This window comes from Sorex araneus, chromosome X (genome assembly GCF_027595985.1).
Source record: "Sorex araneus isolate mSorAra2 chromosome X, mSorAra2.pri, whole genome shotgun sequence".
Classification (NCBI taxonomy): domain Eukaryota; kingdom Metazoa; phylum Chordata; class Mammalia; order Eulipotyphla; family Soricidae; genus Sorex; species Sorex araneus.
Window position 1 is genome coordinate 201,020,783 of NC_073313.1, and position 14,140 is coordinate 201,034,922.

Genomic DNA, 14,140 nt, shown 5'->3' on the forward strand with positions numbered 1-14,140 from the left:
AGGAAGTGTCGTATTGCTTGGGTCTAATTCATGAGTCAGTCATTGTTGCAGCCTCTGATGACCTTCTCTAACACTTAAAGGTGAAATAAATCAATCCTTTCCTTAACCTAATTTCTGTCTAACTGACATAATTTAATAGGATTAAATCATAGGCCAAACGTTATTTAGAAAGCAGATTTTTACACAGAAAGACAGCAACCCTGAGATGGAACTCCTAAACCCAGTTTTTGCAAATGTCTCACTTCTGAGCACTTGTTTGATGAAAGAACTCTTGATATTGCAGGACAATTTGGAGTCATCCATGTTCCCAATGCAGAAGGGTTCTTTAAACCTTCTGAGGAAGAAATGGGAATCCAATGATTACCAGAAAAGTGAGTGCTGTCCTGGAGGCAGTCGTTGTAGACTCTTCCAGCCTCAAGAAAGCAAATCGCCTGAAACTGCAGCGGAGGTAATGCTAGCCGCAGCACCGGCAGATTGTCCTAGTCTCAACGACAGAGCCAGAGAGGAGCTGCTGACCTCAGAGCCAGAAGAGCACGGTCATAAGGACAAGAGAGACAACTCCCGAGAACATGGCCAGCCCCAAGTGCTGAAAGAGGATTCTGTGAGAGGTCGGCGCAGAATTGAACGCTTCTCTATTGCTCTTGATGAACTGAGGAGTGTGTTTGAGACTCCTAGGAGTGGAAAAAGGCCTTCAGGACAAGAGGAGTGTGTTCAAAAGGTAAGAAGTAATTCATTGTGAGTGCTTAGTCTAGCCATTCGTTTTTAAGCCTGTAATGCTTTATTCTTCATTTTAAAGGTATGCATTGAACAACAATGTAAGAGAGTATGAAGTGTGGCATCCTCTATTATTGACTTCTGTGATTTTTGCTAATGAGTGCTCAACCTTCTGTTATTCTCACAAAAACAGTTCTGATAGGCTATCATGTTGATGTGTCTATATGGACTCACTTTATCTCCACCAGTTACTTATTGTTGAACCAGGGATAATTTTTTTCTTTCTTATTTTTTTCTTTCTTTTTAAATGGAATCATCCAAGACCTATATAGTTACAAAGTTATTCATGACTCTCAGTCATACAATGTTCTAACATCCAACCCTTCATTCTTTCACCAGTACACATTTTCCACAACCAATATCCCCTAATTCCCTCCTGCCAACGTCCTCCCATCCCCCTCCCCATAGTCTGCCATTATGGCACACACTTTTCTTCTCTCATTTTCTCTCTCTCTTTTTTCTCTCTCTCTGTGTCTCTCTCTGTTTCTCTATCTCTATCTCTGTCTCTCTGTGGCTCTCTCTCTATCTCTCTCCTCATTTTCCTGTTCCTTTTAGGCACTGTGGTCTGCAGTATTATACAGAAAGAGTATCATGCATATTACTTTACCTCCTTTCACCCCTCAGTTTGTGAGTGATGATTTCTTATACCATTGGTATTTCAAACATCTAACAAATTAACTTATTCTACTTAATCTACATCTAACAAATGAACAAATTCTACTTAAATGCTGCATTTAAGTAGAACCCAGTGGGTTTTTTTCAGGAATGATGGTAAATAAGGGATAGATTTAGAAGCACATTTTAATAAAATGTCTCTCCAAATATGCTGTTTTCTTTGTGAGGATCATGACACTTGACCTTATGAACCCAATTGTCTTTTTCTGGGAAGTGTTAAGGGTTGGAAAACACTGGACTGTGCTCAGGGTTAAATCATGGCCCTGTGCTCGGGAATCACTCCTGGCGGTTCTTAGGAGACCATATATTATCTGTGAGATCAAATCAGAGTCAACCACATGCAAGGTAAGCAACATACACCCCCCACCCCTGCCATTCTAAACATCTTAATCTAATAGCACTGTCGCACTGTCATCCCATTATTCATCGATTTGCTTGAGAGGGCACCAGTAATGTCTCCATTGTGAGACCTGCTGTTACTGTCTTTGGCTCATCGAATATGCCATGGGTAGCTTGCCAGGCTCTGTCATATGGGTGGGATACTCTTGGTAGCTTGCTGAGCTCTCTGAGAGGGATGGAGGAATAGTACCCAGCAAACGCCCTACCCACTGTGCTGTCGCTCCAGTCCCTTAACCTAATAAGGTAAAGGAATTTTGTGAGGATATTGATAATATATTTAAATACAGAACCTGGAAATTTTCGTGATAGATGTTCTTCATGCCTCAATGAATATGGTGTATATTATATCAAAAATATAGTTGTATATTAGTTAAATAGTCAAATGCAGGAAACAGTATTAGCCACATTGTTAACAAAGGCTGCGTGTGAGCTTCTGTTGTCAATTTAGAGAAACTACAATTTAAACTGGAATTCTTTGAATTTATTATACTCATTAAGTTACCTACATAAGAGATGCTAGCTGAATTTGAAAAATAGTTAATAAATGATTTCAGGCTTTCTGTTGGAAAGCAAACCACATGCTTTATTAATTTTTTAACCTATTGTCAGTGATCAGAAAGGTACATTTATATACTTGTTCATGGGTAATCAGCCTTCAGAAAAGATTTTTCACAGAAATGAAATACATTTTGAAATGAATTTGTTTACCAAAACTTGTTCCCAGTGTCCCTATTGATGTGTATATGATAGTTCCAATGAGACAATTCTATACATTGAATAATTTGATTTAGTTTAATAAGAATAACGTTCGTGATATAATATTAGTGAGGGTCTAATGAAAGTTAAAAATTCCTTAAAAAATAAAAGAAAATAACCAAATTCTGAAATCTTTTATTTCTTCCTTTTGTTCTTTAAGCAAAATATTTTTTGTTTGTATTTTCACAGTGTCTTTTATTTATGTGTCTAGGGGCTGGGATACACTCAATAGAGACATTTAGAATGTCATTTTTAAAAAATTGAATCACTTTAAGATACAGTTACAAAGCTTTCATATTTATGTTTTAGTTATACAATGATCAAACACCCATCCTTCCACCAGTGTACATTTTCCACCACCAATTAACAATTTCTCTCTTACTCTCTTTCTGCTTCTGGGCATCATGGTTTGCAATATAGATACTGAGAGGACATCATGTTTGGTTCCTTAACTACTTTCAGTACACATTTCCCATCCTGAGCGATCCCTCCAACCATCATTGACTTAGTGATCCTGTCTCTATTCCAGCTGCTTTCTCGACCAGCACATGAGACAGGCTTCCAACCACAGAGCAATCTTCCTAACCCTTGCCTCTACTGTCCTTGGGTGTTAGTCTCATATTATGTTATTTTATATTCCACAAACTAGTGCAGGCATTCTATGTCTGTCCCTCTCATTTTGTACAAAAAAATGTCAATTTTTTAACTTAGGAAAAGTAATGGCTCTCAGAAAAGTTTTCTTTCATTACACTGTCTATAATATAACTCTTTTGTATGTTCACCAAAGGTAATTAACAGGAAAAACAGTCAAATTTAGGAAAAATTATTTTTATAAATTATGTAATATAGAGTATCCTCATTTGGCGTTCTCGTATCTGTTTCAATGAAGTAGTAAGAAAAATGAAGCCTTAATAATGATATATGGTTGAATACAAAATTATTACTATTTATATGATATATTACTTTGTGTCTAGTGGCCATAAAAATAATTATGGTAATAAATTGTATGCATATATAATGTTATGCATATTATATGTATTATAATCAGCATTTAGCTTGCAATTGTGAAATTTGATCAGAATTTTTAGTAAGTTTTCTAATAGTTTACATTATAGTATGGTATTTACCTTAGTAAATTGAACATGGATTGTTCACAGACACAGAACTTTCTCATCTACAGTAGACAAAATGTGATCTTAAAATCTAGTTACATAATGAATTATGTATCATTACATAATGAATTAGTATCATTGTAGCACTGTCATCCCGTTGTTTATCAATTTGCTCAAGTGGGCACCAGTAACATCTCCATTATGATTCTTGTTATTACTGTTTTTGGCATATTGAATACGCCACAGGTAGCTTGCCAGGCTCTGCCGTGCGGGTGGGATGCACTCAGTAGCTTGCCGGGCTCTCTGAGAGGGACAAAGGAATATTCTACCCACAGAGTGGGTAGAATAATAGTAATATTTGCAAAACTTTTCTACATAAATTCCATAAGACTTAAAGAAGAAAAAGAAGTTAAAAGGGGCTCTGCCAAGATTCAACCCGGGTGGCCACACGTTTGTGGGGCCGCTCTGTGGCTGATCGACCACGATCCAGAGGCAGCTAGACTACTTTTCGTACCAGCAGCTGCTTGCAGAAATGTCTCTAGACTGTGAACTAAGCCATAGCCCCATGCTGGCCCAGGAAGGGAAATGATGCAATTTCTAACATAAATCTCCCTGGACTTAGTTACTAAAATACTAAAATACAGAAATCCCAAACTTCATATCTCTTCATTCTCAGCAATGGAAAACTGATTATCAGATGCTTCCTTTTCAGCAGGGCTGTTTTTTTGGGGGAAAACTCCAACAACAATAGTTTTGTGTTGAAATATGGAATGTAATCAAGGTAAAGAGAAAGTGAAGTGAAATTTATCAGCTACAAAGGCGGGGGTGGGGGGTTGGGGGTGGGAGGTATACTGGGATTTTTGGTGGTGGAATATGTGCACTGGTGAAGGTACGGCTGTTCAATCATTGTATAACTGAGACATAAGCCTGAAAGCTTTGTAACTTTCCACAGGGTGATTCAATAAAATAAATAAATTTTTAAAAAAAAGAAGTAAAAAGGGGCCAGAAAAGGGATATGGCATAAGCCTTGTGACTTGCAGGTGTGAGGGCCTGGATTCTATCACTGACACCATACACACTGCCCTGAGCACAGTTTGGGATACCTCAGGTGTTTGGAAGTAGTTCTGGTGGCCCCAAAATATGTTAATTTGCTTCAATTCAATTAAGTCTTATGTTATATTGTTATATTGTTATATTGTTTGGTGTGTCAAAATTACCCTAGCTCAATTCAATTTTGAATTATATATTTCACACTGAAACATAACAATATTATGCAACTTAGCCTTTGAACCCATTGTTTCTATAGAACATTTTATCTTCTTCATGTAAAAAATTTAATCTTTATTATAAGTAATGAGATGATATTTATTTACATAAATCATGTAAAAATATTCTAGCTGCTTTGTAACTGTGACATTTATGGAGATTCTTATTGAAATGTTGGTGATATGGGGAAAGGTATTCAATACTAATGATATTTGAAGCAAGGACAGAAAATTGTTTCAGATATGGAATGTTCTTATAATTAGCAAATAATCTCAACAATAATAAACATTAAACTACATTTCAATGATGCTTTAAAGAGAAATTATAACTATAGGTATTCATTTAGAAAACTATTTTATGAAGTTATTAAAATAAAATTTAGAACTTATATACTATAAAGGGGTGCAATATTTTACTTAATGTTATGTATAGTTAAAAATTGCAATATGTATTTGTTTAAAGTAGCACTGCAGCACTGTCATAGCACTGTTGTCCCATTGTTCATCAAATTGCTCAAGTGGGCACCAGTAACATCTCCTTTGTGAGACTTATTGTTACTGTTTTTGGCGTATTGAATACACCATGGGTAGCTTGCCAGGCTCTGCCATGCGGGCGGGAAACTCTTAGTAGCTTGCCAGGCTCTCTGAGAGGGACAAAAGAATCAAACCCAGGTTGGCCATGTGCAAGGCAAATGCCCTACCCGCTGTGCTTATCTCAAGAAAAAGTAAGAGAAATATGTCATTATATTTCAAGTGCCCATGTTAAGGATAGCTGAATTTAGAAAAGCATTTGTTTGCTGGAAAAAGGAACTACAAAGTACCAAGTTTCTTTTTTATTGTTTTATGTTATTTGGGGGACCATTCTCAGCAGTGCTCATGGCTTACTCCTAACTCTTTCCTCAGGATCACTTGTTGCAGGACCTGGGAGACCATAAAGGGTTTTGGGGATTGAACCCCTGTTGTCTGTGTCTTTGTGCAGCCATACACCCTGCCTGCTATAATAGCTATCTGACCCTGATAGATTTAATTTTATAAGTATATAAGTTCGTTATAGAGAGATCCTATCAACTTCTAAACTACAATTCTGTTTTTTAAATAATTTATCCAGATATAATTATAATAGAATATTATTGAGAAGCTCAAAATAATTTTACCTGTTAGCATTTTATAATGTTATAACATAACCTATTGTTCTCACTTATAAGATGTCTTATAATACAACCAAGAATGAACTTTTCAGCTGAAGATTTTTATGCTCATGAAGCAGACGGCAATTCAATGTCAAAAATTCACATAGGCATTATCCTAAACAAATGGCTTGGAACAAGATTTTAGAAGTTTTATAAGTATTTACAAGAATTTGCTATAAGATTATAAATCTTGGAGATAATGAAACATACACTTGCAACACTAAAAAATAGCTATTTAGAACAATAAAAAACATTGCTGTTTAAAGCACTAGCTTTGTAACAAAGCCACTCCCAAATTAGCAGTTTTAAACAATAGTCATTTATTATGTTTTTTCAGTCTATGGTGAGCTCGGAACACTTTTCTCAGTCATGCTGAGTGAACTAAGGACTGGCTGATTTAGAATAGCCTCAGAGTGATGGAACTCAGCTCAGTCCTAACTCAGTTATTCCATTTCCATTGGGGTACTCTGATTAAGCACTACTCCCAGCAGTTTTAAGAGAAAAGTGAAACTGTATGAGACCTCTAGAGACCTGGACTCAAATATAAGATTACTTCCATATTCTGCTGGCTAAAGCATTCACAAAACAAGCCACATTAATGTTGTGCTGAAATAAGCTCCATGTCTCTTTTATTTTTTTCCCAAATGGGGAGACTTCCTAAGTAGTTCTCAGTAGGGGGCCAAAATCTCACTCCCTGTGATTCTCCATCAACTAGGCCTGAAGGTTAAATGTTTGGGTCTGGGAAAAAGACATTGCTCAGGTGTTGTGGTTCTGGGAACAACCATGGTCACTCCCAGAATTGCTCAGGAGGATGCAGGGGACAGTTGTGGTACTCAGATCCTTGTATTTACAAGGCCTCTAATTCTGACCACTGAGTTCTCTCCCTGGCCCCTTGTCTCCATTTCTTGATGAGAGGAACAAGAAACTCATATTTATAAAAGTAATTGAATACAAGGACGGGGATAATTATTGCCTCTTTGATAATTCTCTGGTTCAGGCAAATTTATCTAAATATTTTATGAAAGAAACATAAATGTTCCATGAACTGGAGAGATAGCACAGCACATAAGATGCTTGCCTTGCACATGGCTGACTTGGATTTTATCCTCAGTACCACATATGGTTCCCTGATCCCCTCCAGGAGTGATTGCTGAGCACATACAGGTATGCCCCACTCCAACCTCCAAATAAAATAAAGAACCAGAATGTTTTGATATACCACAAATTAATTCAATCACCAAGAATATCCTACACAAATTGACCTTTGTTGGTAGCTATATGTGGGCAAAAATTAAGTCTGCCTTTCTCTTTAGATTCAATTAGGTGACTGTACTATACAGATATCCATATCTTAATCCCCAAATCGGACATTTGTTGTTTGACATGCATAAAGGAACTTGCAAACATGAGGACGGAGTTAAGGGCCTTTAAACACAAATATTTTCCTGAGTTGTGTCAGGTAAGAACTGGTTTTTAAAAGAGAAATATGGGAATGTTAGCGTTAATGAGTTAAACATACAATGGAAAATATTGGAGGTAGAGTGCAAGGCCTAGGAATGTGACCAGCCTTTCGAGACTGACAAAACAAGTTCCTTCCTACACCATCCAAAATGAATGAAGGCCCTCAGGCACCTAGAATTCAGAACAGTGAAACTTATTTATGACCTTAGTTTACAGAACTATAAGACTAAAATGTATGTATTATGTCACTAGGTTGGTGGCCATGAGTTAAAGCCATGAAAGAAAACTAATGAAATTAATACTATTTTAGGTACTTTAGAACAGTTAAAACAGCTAAGTATATTATGATTTTGGTGTTTTCCGATAAGTATATTTTATGTACTTATCACTGCACAGTTTGAAAGTAGTAATTTGACTTTCTTCTACTTGTCGTTGAAGTTATGTATGTTTATGATATTAAGGAACTCAGCAACATTATTAGTAATGAATCTGAGTTTTAAATGATGTGGATTGGGAAGAATATATTGGTACCAGAAGACTGCATATATCTACTACTGATTTCAAGATTCCAGTTGCTGATCATAGTGAAATACTGCGATATCTAAATAAATGATTTCTTCAATCTTCATGATGATCCTACTCAAAATACAAGAATTATTGATTCGATTAATTAATTTTTCCCTTATTCTATATCTCTTCAGATCCAAATGGTGTAAGTGATCTGAATTTTAAAATATGTTACTGATTGATTCCGAGTGGTTTAACAATGCGCAGTTAAGATCTTCCCTTAAAACACGACTTGAGGAATCAGGTTAAGTTTTCCTAATGTTCCAACAGAGACTGTTTCTGCCACTGATTTGGCATATTTTGAAAAGCATTAATCGGCTATAAGCTGAACTTGATCAAAAAAAGAAAGCACATGGGGGGAGATAGGTTGCGTTAAACAAACAAACAAAAAGAAGCAATCATTCTATTCAATTTACTCTGATAGAAGGCACAGAGAGGAAGGTGAGCACACACAGAGTTAAGGGACATAGATGTCCATGTGCATCAATATTTTAATAGGATATAAATAATTAAATATGGTATAATTTCTAGACTGTTATTTTCATTCTCTCCAATAATAAAAGCCTAAGGTTTTTCATATCATGACAATTTGTCATTTGTTTTTTAGTACTGCACAAAATTAGGTCTTTAAAAGTACAGCTGAATGATGACGTTCATTCTGCTTCTACTCAAAATCATTTTATTAGATGCTTAGACTTATGTTTGCTTCTAAAATTCAAAAATCTGGGGACAAACGATTAGTTTATCTCTAAGATAGAGCAAAAAGTACTTCTTACTTCCAGACAAAGTCTTCTATCTCCTGTCTTCCTTTTTCATTAATGTTTATGAGATAATATCTCCCAAGCATGATGCATTTTGTAAAATAACTTGACATGGCAAGGGCTATCGGGTTATTACAGACTTGAAAAATATTGCCAAAAAAAGTCCACCGAACTCTCAAAATTGGTCAGATAAATATTTTTTTCTATAGAAGGAATTTTAGCATCTATTAAGAATTGAGATTTTCCATGTGTTTTCCTATAAAACAAAAAAACAACAACTATTTTTTGTAGAGCTGAAGTGAACTGTTCAATGATAAAAATTGTTTATTTATTTTTAGAGTACATATTATACAGAAGCATGATTTTGGTTCCAGGATAGTATATAAAAGCATAATATTTGATAATCAAGGGTCACTCCCTATTGTATAAACTTGAATTAATATTTTAACACATTGCTATTTAACTTTCATACCTAATAAGTGAGAAACTCATATTATGAATTTTTTTGTGGATAAAATTGGTATAATCACTTGTCACTGTATCACTGTTCACTGAACTATTCATTCAGGGTCTTGACGAAGAAGTCTGACCGTCTCATAGGTGGGTGGCCACGTGGTCTTTTGACATCCCATGGAATCCAGTCGGTAACCGCTCTAGTCCAATGGTCCTCTCTGAATCACATTATGTGTCCGGCCCATCTGATTTTTGATGCCTTGACAAATGAGACAGCGTCCCTGAATCTTGACCATCAACAGAGGTCAGAACTCCGGATTCCTTCTCTCACTTGAGTGAAATATGATACTCCTAGCATAGCTCTTTCGATTCCTCTTTGGGATACTAGAATAGCGTTCTCATTCTGTTTGCGTAGGGCCCAGGTCTCTTACAATATATATTATAGATATCATATAATAACCCCTGCACTATATATATCATATATATGATATATATTCCACAATATCTATAACTCAGTGCAAGTATTTGAGAGGAAATATTTAATCTAAAGCTTTTGTCTCTGTAAAGACAAAAGCAAGCAGTTTCTAAAAGTAGAACGGAACTTGGGTAAGGATACTATTTTTCCTGACACCTTTGTCTATTTCAGAGGCACCAGGGAGAACTCTCATGGACTAATCATTAGACTAAATGTTAGTGAAACTTTTCAACATGACCTACAATCCATTTTGAGAGGAGACAAAAAACTACGTTTTGTTAAATTGTAGTTTTGAAAAAATCCCTAGAGAGGTTTTGCCAATTTTATTGTCATTTCCAATTATTTTAGAAAAAAAACTTAGGAATTAAAATCCCAAAGAAGTGAAACCTAACATGATAAGTAGATGCATTTATACTCACAATGGTATGCATACAAATTCATAAGACACACATATTATGCTTAGACTTCAAAAATATCATAAAAATGGGACATGATGTTTGTTTCATTTTGGCTTGGGTGGAGGATGTGGGCCACACATGGAAGAGCTTGGATCAGGGCTCAGGGACTGTTCCTGGTAGTTCTTGGGGGATCGTGAAATATAAAAATTTGGACCCAGGCTTTTTGTAGGCAAAGCATAAATTACAGCTATTAAGCTTTATTTAAAAAAAAAACACATACTATTCATTTATTTATTTATTTTGCTGTTAGCATTTCCCTTTCATTTTAAAAACAATTTAATTAAGTAATTAAATTAATTATGTTTTACAAAACTGTTCATGATTGGATTTCAGTCATACAGTATTCCAACAACCATCCCTCCACCAGTGTACATTTCTCATAAGCTTTATTTTTATCTCTGTTTTGATTCCTTTTGTACAACATTTTCTTAGTATTACAATTTGTCAAAGTTGTATTAGAGTTCTTTGGTTGTTTTTTCACTAATTTATATTTTACTTATTGTCTATGTTTTATGTTAATTGGGGAAAGATAGCTCTGGTCTGCTGGTAAAATTTCAACTGAATGCATTAACATGGCTTTAGAACTGTTAAAGCAAACTGTCACTTCATCTCATTTCTGTCTCACAGTAATATATGCAGTCACAATATGACATTGTGAAAGAATTTAGTGCTGATAGCTACAGAAAGATGTTAAGCAATATTGACTCTCCTCCAACTGGGAAAACTGCTGTCAGTTAATAGATGGGATTTTTTTTAAATTTTACTTGAAAGACTAGCAAGGGTTTCACTCTTGTGTTATATGAATATTGCTGCCACCTTTGTTTCTCTTTTGTAAACCCATTTTCTTTTACCATTCCTACCTTTTGCAGAATTTTAGTCAGTATTAATACTGACTGAATTCAAATTTAATTAAACCCATGATTCTCTTTACTCTTTTCTGTTTTCTTTTTAACGATTTTAATACTTGATCACAGTATTTAGAACATGGATGAAACCACCCACAGCAGGGTCACTAGATCACTGGTGACAAATGAGACAGGTAGCCTCAGATCTTGTGGGGTTCTAAGGGATGCTTTCCATTTGTTCATTTTTCTGAGTGCATGGGTTGGCCCTATGGAATAGTGATCAGAGTTTACTGATGGATCTATGCTATGCTGTCTATGATATCTATGCTGAGGTATCGTTCTTGGCAGTGCTGGGGGACCCTTATATTGTTCTTGGCACCAAACTGGGGACAGCTGCATGCAAGGCAAGAATTTTACACACGGAAATATTTATCTAGTCCTTGTTCCCTTGAGTAACATAGATTTCTAGGTGGATACTGAATAGTATTATTTCTGAAAAGGTGGTAATAGACTAAATATGATTATGAATCTCAACCTAGGTTGTTTTTGGAGAAACCTAAAACTTTGTATTAGAAAGCATAGAAAATCTTGGGTTCTATTCAGGATTTGTTTCCTTCAAAGGCCTTAGAGATTATGTTCTAACCATTAACATTTAATCTTATGGTTTCCTGAAAGAAGTCAACATGGGAATTTCTTCTACAAACCTTGTCAGGTAAAACTTCATATCCATGTGAAGAAAACTGTAAGAAACCAACTTTACTGAGTATTAATATCATCACTAATAAAAAGGATAATGTTGATAGCATTGAATCTCCTGATATGATTTATTAAGAATGACTAAGCACCACTCCTGTGGTATTATTAAATTTATGAATGCAAATTTAAGAATGAATAACATCACATAAATCCACATAGGTAGGACTTCCTAAAAAAAGTTGACTATTACTTTTTAAAAATAGGAAGACCGTTGTTGAATAAATACAAAGAAACTGGTAGTTCCTAGTTCAGATTGAAGGAAAATTAGGCATGGCACCTAGGAAGTGAAGAGCAAACTCATCCAGCTGAGCACAAGGTCCTGCTGTGGCAGAGATCAGAGAGGTTCCTTGGCAGTTTTTAGGCAGTTAAAATTTTCCTACCAAGGAGTATTTAAAGAGAATAGTATGTGAAACTACATATCTGGGCAGCTTTATACTGGAACAGTTCCTCACTAGGTTTCACTGTATTTTTAGGAGCAGAATGTGGTTTTTTCATTGTAGCGATATTTATTGTTATTTAGATCCTTTGTTCTAAACAATATTCTTGTTAACTAGCCTTGATTATAGTCCTTCCAAGTCATTGCCTCAAATTCAAGAAGTTCAAACAATCTGTTTTCTCAGATTCGAATTCCAGCAGCACAACTATCTATCACTGTCACTGTCATCCCGGTGCTCATTGATTTGTTCAAGAGGGCACCAGTAATGTCTCTCATGGAGAGATTTATTGTTACTGTTTTTGGCATATCTGATATGGATGGGTAGCTTGCCAGGCTCTGCCGTGCGGGCGCAATACTCTCGGTAGCTTGCCAGGCTCTCAGAAAGGGGTGGAGGAATCGAACACGGGTAGGCTGCGTGAAAGGCAAAAGCCCAACCGCTGTGCTATCGCTCCAGCCCACAACTATCTATAGTCCTTATAATATAAGAATAAGATCCAGTCTCTGTAATATAGTGCTTGACAAAATGCCTTAATTAATATGGGTATATAACATATTAGTTTTTATTGGATTTCCTTCACTTGTATCACTTGTCATCCCATTACTCATTGATTTGCTCGAGCGGGCCCCAGTAATGTCTCAATTCATCCTTGTTTCGTGCTAGTATAGCCCAATGGTGTCTGCTTGCTCCAGGAATAGGAAGAGCCTCAAACTGTTCATTCAGGGTCTTTACAAAGAAGTCTGACTATCTCGTAGATGGGTGGCCACACAGTCTTTTGACGTCCCATATAATCCAGTTGGTAGCAGCTCTAGTCCAGTGGTCATCTCTAAATCGAATTACGGGTCCAGCCCATCTGATTTTCAACACCTTGGCAAACAAGAAAGCATCCCTGATTCTTGATTGTCGAGAGAGGTCAGAACTCTGGATTCCTTCTCTCACTTGAGTGAAACGTGATACTCCAATCATAGTTCTTTCGATTCCTCTATGGGATACCAAAATAGCATTCTTGCTATTTTCATAGGGCCCAGGTCTCAGAGGTATATGTTAGTGCAGGAAGAATGGTGGAGTCGAAAAGATCTGCCTAGAGGCAGAGGTTCTTTGTCCTCTTAACCACTTCTTTGAAGTTCTTGAAGGTGTTCTATGCCACTCTCTTCCTCCTGCGCAGCTCAGGTGCCAGGTCATTTGTCATGTTGAGTTCTCGACCTAGGTACACAAAACTGCTGCATTTGGAGATGTTTGTTCCATTGAGGGCAAATGGAACATCAGGAACTAGTCCGTTTCTCATGAACATTGTCTTGGTGAGATTCAGCTGCAGTCCAACCTTTCCACACTCACGAACAAAGTCATCCGCATTCGTGCCGCTTGGCTGATATTTGATGTGATGAGAATGATGTCATCAGTGAAGCAGAGGTGGTGTAGTTCCTGACCATCTATCTTCATTCCCATTCCTTTCCTTTCCAGTTATCACATGGCATTCTCGAGAGTGGCACTGAAGAGTTTCGGTGAAATGATCTCACCCTGCTGAACCCCTCTCTTTACGTTCATGATCATTTCTTTATAGAATGGTGAGATCCTGGTGATGTATCCATAATACAGCTTATGGAGGATCCTGATGTATTGAGTTTGAACACCCTGTTTGGCTGGGGCTTCAATGACTGATTCAGTCTCAACAGAATCAAAGGCCTTCTTGAAATCAATGAACACTAAACCAGAGCTGCATCTTGAACTCTCGCAAAACTTCAATGAGCTTGATCACCGT

General features: G+C 36.4%; 1 protein-coding gene across 3 annotated transcripts in view; it reads left to right on the forward strand.

The window, feature by feature from the left end:
* The first annotated feature begins 301 nt into the window (after nt 1-301).
* The window catches only part of XIRP2 (xin actin binding repeat containing 2), a 316,801-nt gene continuing 302,962 nt past the window's right edge, over nt 302-14,140 (forward strand). For all 3 annotated transcript variants that reach the window (XM_055123445.1, XM_055123446.1, XM_055123444.1), the window contains exon 1: nt 302-705. In XM_055123445.1, coding sequence (XP_054979420.1) covers nt 302-705 — 404 coding nt within the window. The remainder of the gene's footprint in view (nt 706-14,140) is intronic.